The sequence below is a fragment of the Cynara cardunculus genome (assembly GCF_001531365.2).
Source record: "Cynara cardunculus var. scolymus isolate 2C chromosome LG 14, CcrdV1, whole genome shotgun sequence".
In the NCBI taxonomy this organism is placed as follows: domain Eukaryota; kingdom Viridiplantae; phylum Streptophyta; class Magnoliopsida; order Asterales; family Asteraceae; genus Cynara; species Cynara cardunculus.
Genome location: NC_037541.1, coordinates 11,535,441 through 11,546,992, shown reverse-complemented (window position 1 = coordinate 11,546,992; position 11,552 = coordinate 11,535,441). Strand labels below are relative to the sequence as shown.

General features: G+C 35.7%; 1 protein-coding gene across 1 annotated transcript in view; it reads right to left on the bottom strand.

The window, feature by feature from the left end:
* Nucleotides 1-3,018: 3,018 nt before the first annotated feature.
* Nucleotides 3,019-11,552, bottom strand: part of LOC112526542 (transducin beta-like protein 2) — a 12,076-nt gene continuing 3,542 nt past the window's right edge. The window contains exons 5-10 of the mRNA XM_025136871.1: nt 10,228-10,367; nt 8,847-8,921; nt 7,966-8,056; nt 5,696-5,899; nt 4,619-4,663; nt 3,019-3,425 (exon numbers count right to left, since the gene is read on the bottom strand). Coding sequence (XP_024992639.1) covers nt 3,349-3,425; nt 4,619-4,663; nt 5,696-5,899; nt 7,966-8,056; nt 8,847-8,921; nt 10,228-10,367 — 632 coding nt within the window. The 3' untranslated portion in view covers nt 3,019-3,348. The remainder of the gene's footprint in view (nt 3,426-4,618; nt 4,664-5,695; nt 5,900-7,965; nt 8,057-8,846; nt 8,922-10,227; nt 10,368-11,552) is intronic.

Here is an 11,552-nt window from a genome sequence, read left to right as displayed (position 1 = left end):
ATTAAAAAATTACACAAAAAAATGAGAAATTTCAAATAGTTAATTTGATACTAATATCGATATATTTTTGTCAAATTTTTATGATATCGTCAAACATATATTTTATTCAAAAATAAAAACATCTTCGCTTTCTCAAAATCACATAAAGCCATATTATAACATCGACTGAGATAAAGAATAAAATGAAATATTAAAAACACGATGTATCTTGCTGCATTGCGCGAGTACGCTTCTAATATATATATATATATATATATATATATATTATATGATATATTGATCAGTCACATTAAGCCACACCATGAAAAACGTCGTGAGCTCTCTGTGACTAAGACTTTGAAGCCATGCTATGACTCACGTCATTAAGAAGCTTGAATGTAATTAACGAGGTAGATATGATCATTTTGATGTAAACCACATAATTTGAAATATATACAACATCGGTCCAATCTATTATTAATCTGTTTTACCCATTAGAAATAATATATAACTCAAACCATACAAGTTTAAATAAATGGATCGGTATTGACGCCTCTAATTAAAATCTTTCGACCCTATAGCCTAGTCCATTTTGAGACCTCTAATTAGTATACAAAAATCATAGATGTCGAACATATTGTAAGAGTAAAATACAATTGTTTATGAACGTACTGCAAAACGCAAAAAGGAACTTTTACATCTCCTTTATTGTTGTACATGTTGATGGTAATCTTGTAACGTGAAGATATCCGATGGTCAAGATTTAGCCAAAAAGGGGTGTTCGTTTTCTGTATTTCAAGAACATGGTTGTATTTACTTATATGATACTGAGTATTTAATCTTTATTACGCTATACTCTTGATGATATAATGCAGATTGAAATATGACTGTTTGGTGGATGTTTTGAATAGCTTAATAGATTGTTTGAATGACAGAAAATTACCATTTTAACCATTTGTGTAGTTTAATATGACTGATCAAAACCAAAAGAACGTGTAGCAGATTAGATGCAGATAAATGTTAGATATAGGGATTTGGAGATGATTAGTAGACTGTATAATCTCTTTGGGTCGTGTAAGTACACTTTTGTCCCTAACTATTGTGGGTATCACGAATTTCGTATTGGGATAATCCTAGAGAAACATTATGTCTCAAAGGTTGTGAGATCGAGTCCTTATATATACCCATATTCTCGTTTAGATATTTATGTGAGAGATCAACAGTTTTGAGCGTTTTAAGAACTGTTATAACCGTTAATGGATAAGATTATAAAACAAGTACAACTGTCATCTGAACTTTGACTGTGTTGAGTCTAAGGGGCCGTTTACCTAAACACTTACCCGGTAAGCACTTACCGGTAAAATTCAACACTATCGCTTACTTACCGGGTAAGATTTTATTCACTAAAACGCATCGTATGCAACAATTTATCCCGGTAAGAACTAACCATGGTAAGAGTCCTCGTCCACACTTACCGGGTAAGACTCTCGATTCTTTCCTTCGTTCTTTTTTTTTTTTTTGTAAGGGTGTCCGGGCCAAAGCCCGACTAATCCCCGGCAATTTTGGAGGCTAAGCATGGCTTCACTTAAATGTCGCCAACACTCCCCTCCCAGGACTCGAACTCGGGTTCATGACTATGCCATGCCCAAGCCTTTACCACTAGGCTGGAAGGTCTTTGACTCTTCCCTTCGTTCTTACCGGGTAAGATTCTTAGTCTTTGTCATATTCATCCAATAAAGTAAAGTGACTTGGTAAGCACTTACCCTGGTAAGCGTTTGGTAAACGGCACCTAAGTCTGATTGCACAGACCATAAGTCTAAATGCACAGTCTAGAAATATGATTCAATAGACCAGAGATTTGATTCTATAGTCCAGTCTAATAGCAAGGGTGTAAACGAGTCGAGTAGCAGGTTATTCGAGCTCAGCTCGAAAAATTAATATCAGGCTCGAATATTTTTTTCATTGTTTGAGTTGAGCTCAATGTTTGTTTATAAGCTCGAACTCGAGGTTTTTAACTCGTTTATTTGCTCAAACTCGAATATTTGATATTTTGGTTACATAATTTGTGAACATACAAGCATGGTTGGCTCAAAAAATGTATGTTCGAATGGTTCGAATCAACTTGGGTGGACTCAACTCCGCTTGACTGGTAAAGTTTAATCGAGCTTGCGAACGAGTCGAGTCAAACATTGGTGTTATGGAGCTCGACTCGTTAAGTTAAACATATTGTATTTCGTGTTTGAAATTGACTCGCGAGGTCGATAGCTTATTAAAAACTCGACTTCTTTACACCCCTAAATCCAGAGTTTCAGACTTAAGTCAATTTCAGCGGTAACTTTAGAACAATGATCCAAAGGACCAGATTACACTACCTCAAATCTATATTTGGCACAGGCCCCACGACCCCACCTTATGATGATATAAGGTGATAGAGACAACATCTATAAGTATATCCTCCACACTTCCTAACCTATGTTTGTCATATCACTTTAACAGATCTCATGTAAATCACAATTACACGAAATGATTGATGGCATTAAAATCACCAACAAATGAATAAATTTAAGTGAGGAAGCAAATGTATGAGAAATGAGGGGCGTGAGAAAGAGCACATGAATGGTCAGTGGATACAAAATCTGAGGGATTTAGAATCATTATACAGAACTTGTTTAATGGTAAAATTGTTTTGTATGTCAAACAAAATGCTTCTCGTGGTGCCTAATTGGTTTGAGCTTGGCTCCAAAGATCAAAAGTACCAGAAGGTCTCAGGTTCAAATCCAAAAAGGAATAAAAATCCCCTTATAGTCGTCCTGAGATTAGTCGGCTTGTATAGCAAGATGGATATCCAGGTTAATAAAAAAATGCTTCAATTTAAACCCCTTTTGGTGGTTATATCATAGCATTGAAAATGTAAAAAGTAATGATAAACTGCATACCTTTTACTCTTTTAGGAATCATGGTTTAAAAAGTTAGATTTTGAGTGCAAATTTTGCTCAGGCCCAAAAAAAGTACAACAAAAAGGAAGCAACACTTCTGTGATCATTACAAGCCAATATGTGTCACTGCTATTTAAGTTCTCTTTCATGTGAAACCAAAAAGTCACCATCTTCACTCATCTTTTAACCAAGTTTCAAATTTCCAACTTCCGACGACATCGACAACATCGATAATAGTACCCATAAAGAAAAAGCATGGTTGATTCTCCAACCGACGCTTAATCACTTACATTGATTATGTGCCAACTCATCTCGAAAACACTTGTGGTTTAAACCATGTGACATCATTCATCTTTCGAACCACTCCCCAAAACATAAAATCCGAGAAGAGCTTTTGTGCCGATGCCATTGTACATTTTTTGTAGACGGTTTCTTAAAGCGTTGGAGCTGCCCACAACTTCACTTTCTTGTCAACACTTGATGTGGCTAAAATCGTCACCCGTTTGTCCCCTGTAGAGATTTACGACACTTGGTTATCACTGGAAGCACCAAATGACTTGATAGGTGGCTTGGCTCATGCCTCGTTAAGATTGGAAGCACCAAATGCGCAATTCTTGGGCTATTTAGCTCAATGAGCTTCTCAAAAACTGAACTTTTTAACTCTCTGTCTAGTGTATTTTCAAGTTTTTACGGGAGTAGTAGGCTGGTTTGACCCACGGGCAGGTCCGATGAAGGTCATTGAGATAAAAACATTTAGAAGGTCATGCTCCTAAATGAAAACTCATTTAAGGTCAGTTACCAAAAGACCCCTTGATTCTTGGCTCAACATATATGGGCACAGTTCTTATAGGGGTTATAAACTTTTGACAATTTTTTTAAAATGCATGACCTTTTGACAAATTTAAGAACGTCTCTGCTAACAGAAGAATAATCTTCTCAACACAAGAATGACTCAAAATCTGTCAGAATTTCATGCATAAAGAAAATGTCAGAAGGTTGTTCGCCTATATGACCCTTTCTTATCGGCTTCTATAACACATGTTTTGGTTCGACTCACATAGGCTTTGCTTTTCGACAGTTGGACTCGTAAAGAATTTGGATAAAGTTCAAAGTAGAACCTATAAAGATATTTGTCATAAAACGTAGGAAGGAGAACCAAAACAGATATCGTTTTTATATCTATTGTCTACAGGCTCGTATAAGCTTAATACAGGCTCGCTCATTTAGGCTTGGCAACAATCCAAAGCCCTACTAGGTTTGAACCTGGATCAGATATGGCTTGCTGAACGTTTTACGAGTCAGTCATGAGCTCTCTATCAATTGCCTACAAGCTCAGGGCCTAATTTATAGATAAAAAGAATTCCATCTTTTAATGCACAATTACTACTCCATCCCAAAATAAGTGTCCACATTTCTATTTTAGTTTGTTCCGATAAGTGTCTACTTTCCAATTTCACCCTTAATTAGGAGATGGAGAAATCCATTACTCTCTCTACTATTAAGGGGTAATATTGTCATATGGTTAATAAAAATTGCAATAATTACACATTTCTAAAACTCTCTGCCTTTTTCATTGTGGGCATTTATTTAGGACGGAAGGAGTATGTGCTTTGCTTGTAGGGTAGCATGTTAACCCCCACCCCTAAGGGGTAATACCATGGTGTAAAAATATGAGAGAAGAGTAGAAGATGAAGAATACTAACCGACAGGAATAGGTTTAGGTGCCCATGCGATGTCGGTGATATCACCTGCATACATGCACATAATAAGACCAACATTGAAGCAAAATAATATCGAAAGTAGAAAGAAGTTTGCTAAACAAAGTAAAATAATAATTTTCTTGTATTGGGGCAAAGTTAATAAAGAAATTCAATAAGAAATACTACTATCTCCATCTTCTTTATATTAGATTTATTTACGACTTTTAAGCTTCAAAAGATTAACCTTTTTAACTTGAAAACTAGAAGAAAAGTATGGGTAACACAGAAGAATTGCTGACTACATAAAATGATATGAAGCAGATGCATAATATAATTTTGATGCTAAAAAATTATATATATCGATGTCAATTTGGTATTTTGTATAGTACACCATCCGTTTCGAAATTTAGTGAGTCCATTGTTGACATTTGAGTGTCAAATGAGTTGCTTTACATGATCAGAATTGGTTGGTTAACAGCTGAATGTTAATGACCACATTAGCCAGGTAACTAAATACAAATGTCAATTTTGAATTTAGTTTTTAGCAAGTTCAAATATGCAGTAGATAATACACATCATCCAACATATGTCGCATATCATTTATGAGAAAAGGCTCACTTAAGTTATAACTTATTTAATCCAAAATAGTTCTCTATTTTGTCAATATTGATGGGTATTTTAGATATTCAACTAATAGTCAAATAGTGTATGTGTTCAGTCAAGGTGTTACATTTGCTTTTTCATTTAAAGAATAAATAAAAAGACAAATTGCATGAAAATGCAACGAACTTTGATTTGATTCCTAGTTTGTGTAACATACCCTCAGAACCTTCATTCTGGTGGCTCATATGTGATATGTCAAATATTTAGACCAACGTACGTGATAAAAAAGAAACCGGACCAAAGTACATTGTATTTTTGTGAATTCCCAAATGTTTGAGATATCACTTTTGAAGTTCCAAAATGATGGTTTTGGAAGTATGTAACACAATGCACTTTCATTCAATTTCTTGCGTTTCTTCCAGGAAGAAAAAAGGACAGTTTGCTAAAGAAAAAAGGTAATAAGGCAGTTGGAAATACCGTCATGTGCTTTATCAGCTGTTTCTAATACTTCCCCAGTTTCAGCAGATAGCCATTGTAGTATTGAACCATGAGTGGCAGCCAAAATCTTTCCATCAGGGGATATGCTGAGACGATCGTATTGCAATGTAGTGCCTTTTGAATCGTGAAGTGGAATTGGGAGCACCTTCAAAGTCTTTGGGTCCTCATCAAGATGATATCGAACTTCAACAATAACAAATAATGTATGTCAGAAGAAAGGTTGTACACTAATGGTACTGATCATAAAACCAAGTCACCAAAAATCAAAACCACAGCATATGAACAAATTATGTGCAGGTTTATATATATATATATATATATATAGAGAGAGAGAGAGAGAGAGAGATTTGGATCATGTGAGAAGAAGAGTTAAGGTGAGAAGCATAAGAAGAGATCTCCATCCTTGATCACTTTTAATCTCATGCCCACCCATGAATTGCGCTTTAGAAGGGAATTGATCCACTGCATCTCGATTCATCTCATTAGGGTTGATCTTCAATTAGGATTGATCCAAGGGTGGAGATCCCTTCTTACCCTTCTCACCATAACTTGCCTTCTCATCGGTAGGGCTGCACATGGGTTGGGTTGGCCGGGTTGAAGGCACTTGAACAACTCAACCCAAAAGTTTCGTAAGGGGACTAGAGCAGGCTACCATGAGACAAAAGATCTTCTTTTCAAAGAGATCCGATTCAGAACTATTATATGTCCAAGGTTCAATATTGAAAAAATCTGAGGTTTTCCTGACTTTGTCCGTGTCAACAAACAATTCGAAATACCTCGACTTTTTAGAATAGATCTAAGTCGAATAGCAATGATTTGAAGCACTTCTTTTTACACTATTTCGGAAACCCAAGGACTCAATCATACGGATATGTAAAATACAGGATTTTCCATTGTTTGCGGTTTGAAAAATCTCAACCCAACCCAACCCAAACCGTGCGGGTTGGTTGGGTTGAAACTTTGTTGTATCATTTTACAACTAGCTAAGTGTTTTTGTCTAAACGAAATAGAATCAAAATGATAACATACAAAAAAGACTAACAAACTCAAAATAGAAAGTTGAAGGTTCATGTAAATAAGAAAGTACTACAATTTTGAATATAGCTAATTATGGATTGGTCTAACGTCTAATGTATATATGTTAATCAAGGACTTAAAAATCACATTAAATCTATAGTGTAGAAGTGCATCAGGTTCATTGGACTGGGTTGGGTTCAAAAATTCCTAACCCAATAGATACAGGTTGGTCTAATTTTATATCGACAGGGTTAGCTCGAGTTGAACTTTTTTGGGTTTTTTTGGTTGGGTTGGTCGGGTTGGTCAGTATTTTGAGCACCCCTGCTCACCGGAACCCAACCCTATATATATGGGTAGGTCCATATGGGAATGACAAAAAGGTCTAGAAGGCAACAAACATAAAAAGTAACGGATGAAAGAATATAACAATTAAGAGAATAAAATGCTCATTTTTGGGCATAATTTGTCTGGTTCCAATTTGGTTATATGTCGCCAATGATTAAAAGTAAGGGGGGTTGTTTTAAGAAAAAGGTGGCTGTAACCACCCTTTGATTCACATCCGTCAGACCATGTCATCTGACAGTTGAAATCTATTATCACCTTCTCAGAACCTTTAAACATCTAGGTCCTATTCGTTTAGGCCAATTAACATTTCCATATTGTGGGGATCATTTGTATGGTGTGAGAAGAAACTAAGATGTGATTGTTGGTCTTATGAGAAATAAAACACCCACAAAATTTGTTAACGGAGAAAGGGTTAAAATGATATAAACCAATGGAACCTTAAACTCTGGTTTTGATGAAATTCAGTAGGTTAATAAAATTTGTTTTAACAAATATCCTATGGTGAAGGTATATACAGAACGGCCTACCAAGTCAGTGATCTAAAAATCCCAGCTTAGGGTTCCTTAAACAGCTGCCTAAGAGTTAAGCTCCCCATGCTGCTTTGGTTATCTTGGGCAACTTAACCAACCATCTAGGGGCTAAACATCCTCCATCACTTCAATTAGCAACTACTTCTTGAATTAAGTGGGATATATCGGGTTTTCTCAACTTATGGAATCCTGTCTGAATAATTGTGTCAATAGAAGAGACAGCTTCATCATTCAAAGTGATGGACCCAATTCCACAAAAGTAAACTTACATCATGGATTAATATCTAGTATTCCTCTAAGCAGCAAGATAGGATATGAAGAACAATCTATAGGCAAACTTCATGAGAAGACACGTACCATTAATGTTCCACACTCTTATCGAGCCATCCTTTGATGCAGTAATGATCCGTTCTGAGTCAGGTGTAAAGCACAGCCATGTCACAGCACTCTGAACATTCCCAAACAGAAGTTTAAATAATGCCAGGAAAGAAATAATAAAATACGAGAAAACTTTTATCCAAAAAAGAACGGCGAAACTAGAGTTTTTAAGCCAAATGCTACAGTTTAAGCCAAATGCTACAGTGTGCAACAACACGAACAAACAGTAATGGGGCTGTTTGGTTCAGGCAGGGGAATGAAAATGAAAATGAAAATGACAGGGAATGAAAATGGGAATGAATTTTCTTTCCCCCCCAGTTTAACCTGGAATGAAAATCTGAGCTCTAGAGGAATAAGCCCATTATATTATATAAAACCAAACAGTTTCTTTTATTTTCAATCCCATTAGTTACTGCTTAATGCCTCTAACCAAACAGCATCCCCAAGTCAATCATCTGGACCATTGAAGAGGACTTGAATAAGATATGGAACTGTAGGGCTGCAAATGGGTTGGGTTGGCCGGGTTGAAGGCATCTGAACAACCAACCCAGTGTTTCCTCCAATACAATAAAACAAATGAGGATTGAAGGCAAAAGCTTCAGTTGTCAGCTCTGACGCTTTTGTCCAGCCAGCACTTTTGACATCCATATTAAAGTTTGTTAGTTCATTTAAGCTCCTAGCAGCACAGGTGGTGGTAGCAAACTAGATCTTTCACCTAACATGGTGATAGTCTCATAGTCAGTTGCCTCAATTTTTTTAAATAGAATAAATCTTTGCCTTCTTAAGGGATTAAAAAATATCAAATCTAGACAAAACTAAACATTCACTACTAGAAAGAGAGGGAGAGAGAGAGAGATGACCTTATGGCCTTTCAGTTGCATAACTTTTGTAACCTCTTTAACCGAACTGTCCTTTGAATATACTATCTCCCAGACCTGTCAAAATAAGTCACCTATGTTAGATACATGTTACTTAACAACAATACACCTGGTAAGATACAATATCCAAAAGACAAGAAATTCCAACCTCAAGCCACATCTACCACTTAAAAGCCAAAAGTATTCCAACCTTACGGCTAACCAGTCAGCTCTTGTATTAAATTAAGGCATAGTTAGTCACTCTAGAGAGATCCAAAAAACTCCTTGAACCCAACATAAATACTTGGATGGAGAAGGGTACATACATCACAGACTGGTTACCGAAGAAAAAATGTCCAGTCAAGAATGTAAGGTACGTAAAAGAGATACAAATAAAATACACAAATTGCCGCACCCTACATCATGTCAAGACTAGAATTAGCAATCAGCCTTTTACTTTCCATTTCCAAAACGTTCCTCATCCTCAATGCACTTAGAATAGTCAATCAGCCAAAAAAATTATTTTTCTTTCCGATTCCTAATCTGAAAACCTATGTTTAATGAGGAGTGAAATGGACACCAGCGATGATATATTTGAACAAGCCTCACTGAGATTGTATAAAATGGATTGTACAATAGGACCAGAGGGTACTTACACAGCATTACCCAGGACTCACGAGCATATGGTTACCAAAAAAAGAAATTAGAGCTTCAATCTGATATTATTATTCAGATATAGTTGAATAACACTTTATCCCCTTGGTGCCACCATTTTCCCATACCAGACGTCTAACAAGGAATGGGCAAATGGTGGAAAACAACCGGTCCAGTTCTGGCCTGTTGATTCCTACTGAGACATGTTAAGACAATATGGATCATGTACACAACTATTATACTAAAACTTCGTTATGTTGCAACATGGGAACAATGCATCTTTGACAAAGGGTGCAGACTTTCTAGCCCATCTTGCCTACTGTTATATACTAAGACAGGGCTCAACATTTACATGGCTATTATGTCGTTCACTTCGTAAAAGGTCACTTCAGTGCATACTTCATTAGATATATACCAATCTGTGTTCCAAGCACAAAGGACACAGATGACTTGCGTACATGTCTGATTAAGATTGGGGAATAAAATATGTTGCCAGCTTTGCTTGTAAGAGATTAGAGATGTACTTACCTCTCATAGCATTAGAAGCCATAATCTTAAAACTAGAATTAAGCATTTCAAAGAGAAAATTATATGCTGATTCCACAGGCAAACCAAAAATGGTGTTTGAGTAGCCACAGAGATAATCTCATTGTACGAATTCATTTAGCAAATAATCTACTTGAGTACGCCAATTGAAAAATAAATAAGCTACATTATTTGTGGTTGTCACCTTGACATCAGCCGTGAAGGCGGCTGCAGCAATAAACCGCCCATTTGGAGATACAGTAGCCATATTGTTCTTGAGCTGATTTGTGTCAACATTTCCCAGCATCTTTCCAGACTTCCCATGCCAAAGTATAATATCAGTTCCTGTCGAGGGCAAGAAAAGAAATGAAAATTTTGAACAACAATTACATCTAAACCATTAGCATGTGGATTAACATGTTATCTCACACATCCAAAATAATAACAGATGTTACTGGTACACTTTTTGAAGGAAGAAAATGTGCTATCATAAATGCAACCATGCCAACTCACATAGTGACATAGAAAGTTGAAACAGATAGCAAACAGTGAAAAATGAGGTTAAGTTCCTTTACACTAGTTCAGACATCAGAAGGTTAACTAATTATCTTTTACTTTCTGCATAAAGTAGATGGATCACAGGGACATTATGCATGTATGAAAGTCCCCGTGACCCACCAGCTTTATAACAAAAGAGTCAGGAATAATGAAGTGATGCAAACAGCGCAATCCTTATATTCCCCTTGGGTATTAATCAACTAGGCAACCTACAATGAACTAGAATAAAAACTATTGACAACTTTGGTCTATTCCCATGCATAATTCTCCTGTAGGTAGTCCATTCACAAACCTAATGCCTGGGGGGAATATTCAGTTGACGAAGCTAGATGTGTAGTGGTGATAGAACTAAATGAGTGCTCAAATTCAGTTTTACACGTAGTGAGCCGCTCATAAAACATGCAGTCAGGCAAGCAAAGGAAAATCCTAACTACAAGAAAACTGACACCAGTTTGCAAAGCTATAGTGGACTTTGAAACAATCTTTTCAGAACTGAACTTTGACAATGGTTAAATAGTTGTAAAGTCTTGTTTGACAGTTGTTACATAGTTGAAATGGCTTGTTTGACTTTTAAGATTATGTTGTTAGCATCATAACGAGTTGAGTCATTCTACTCTACATATATAATTTGAATTTATGATGTATCCTCTAGATTGTACTTCTAGATTCTAATTTAGGCATTATTTGGCAAAAATAAGCTTTTGGGTACATGTTTGGATGCACATAAGCTAGCTTATTGATACGCTACTTGGAGTAGCGTTTTGATAGCTTATTATCATTTTTTCCAATTATAATCCTCATTAATATTAATTATTATTTATTATAAATAAATATTAATAAATTTTAAATATTACTAATATTAATTAATATAAATTAAAAATGAATTTTAATTTATTATATATTTTGTTAAATTTTATCGTTAATCCATCAGGAATTGAATCAAATTATTTTCTATTTTGTGATCAGAAAAAT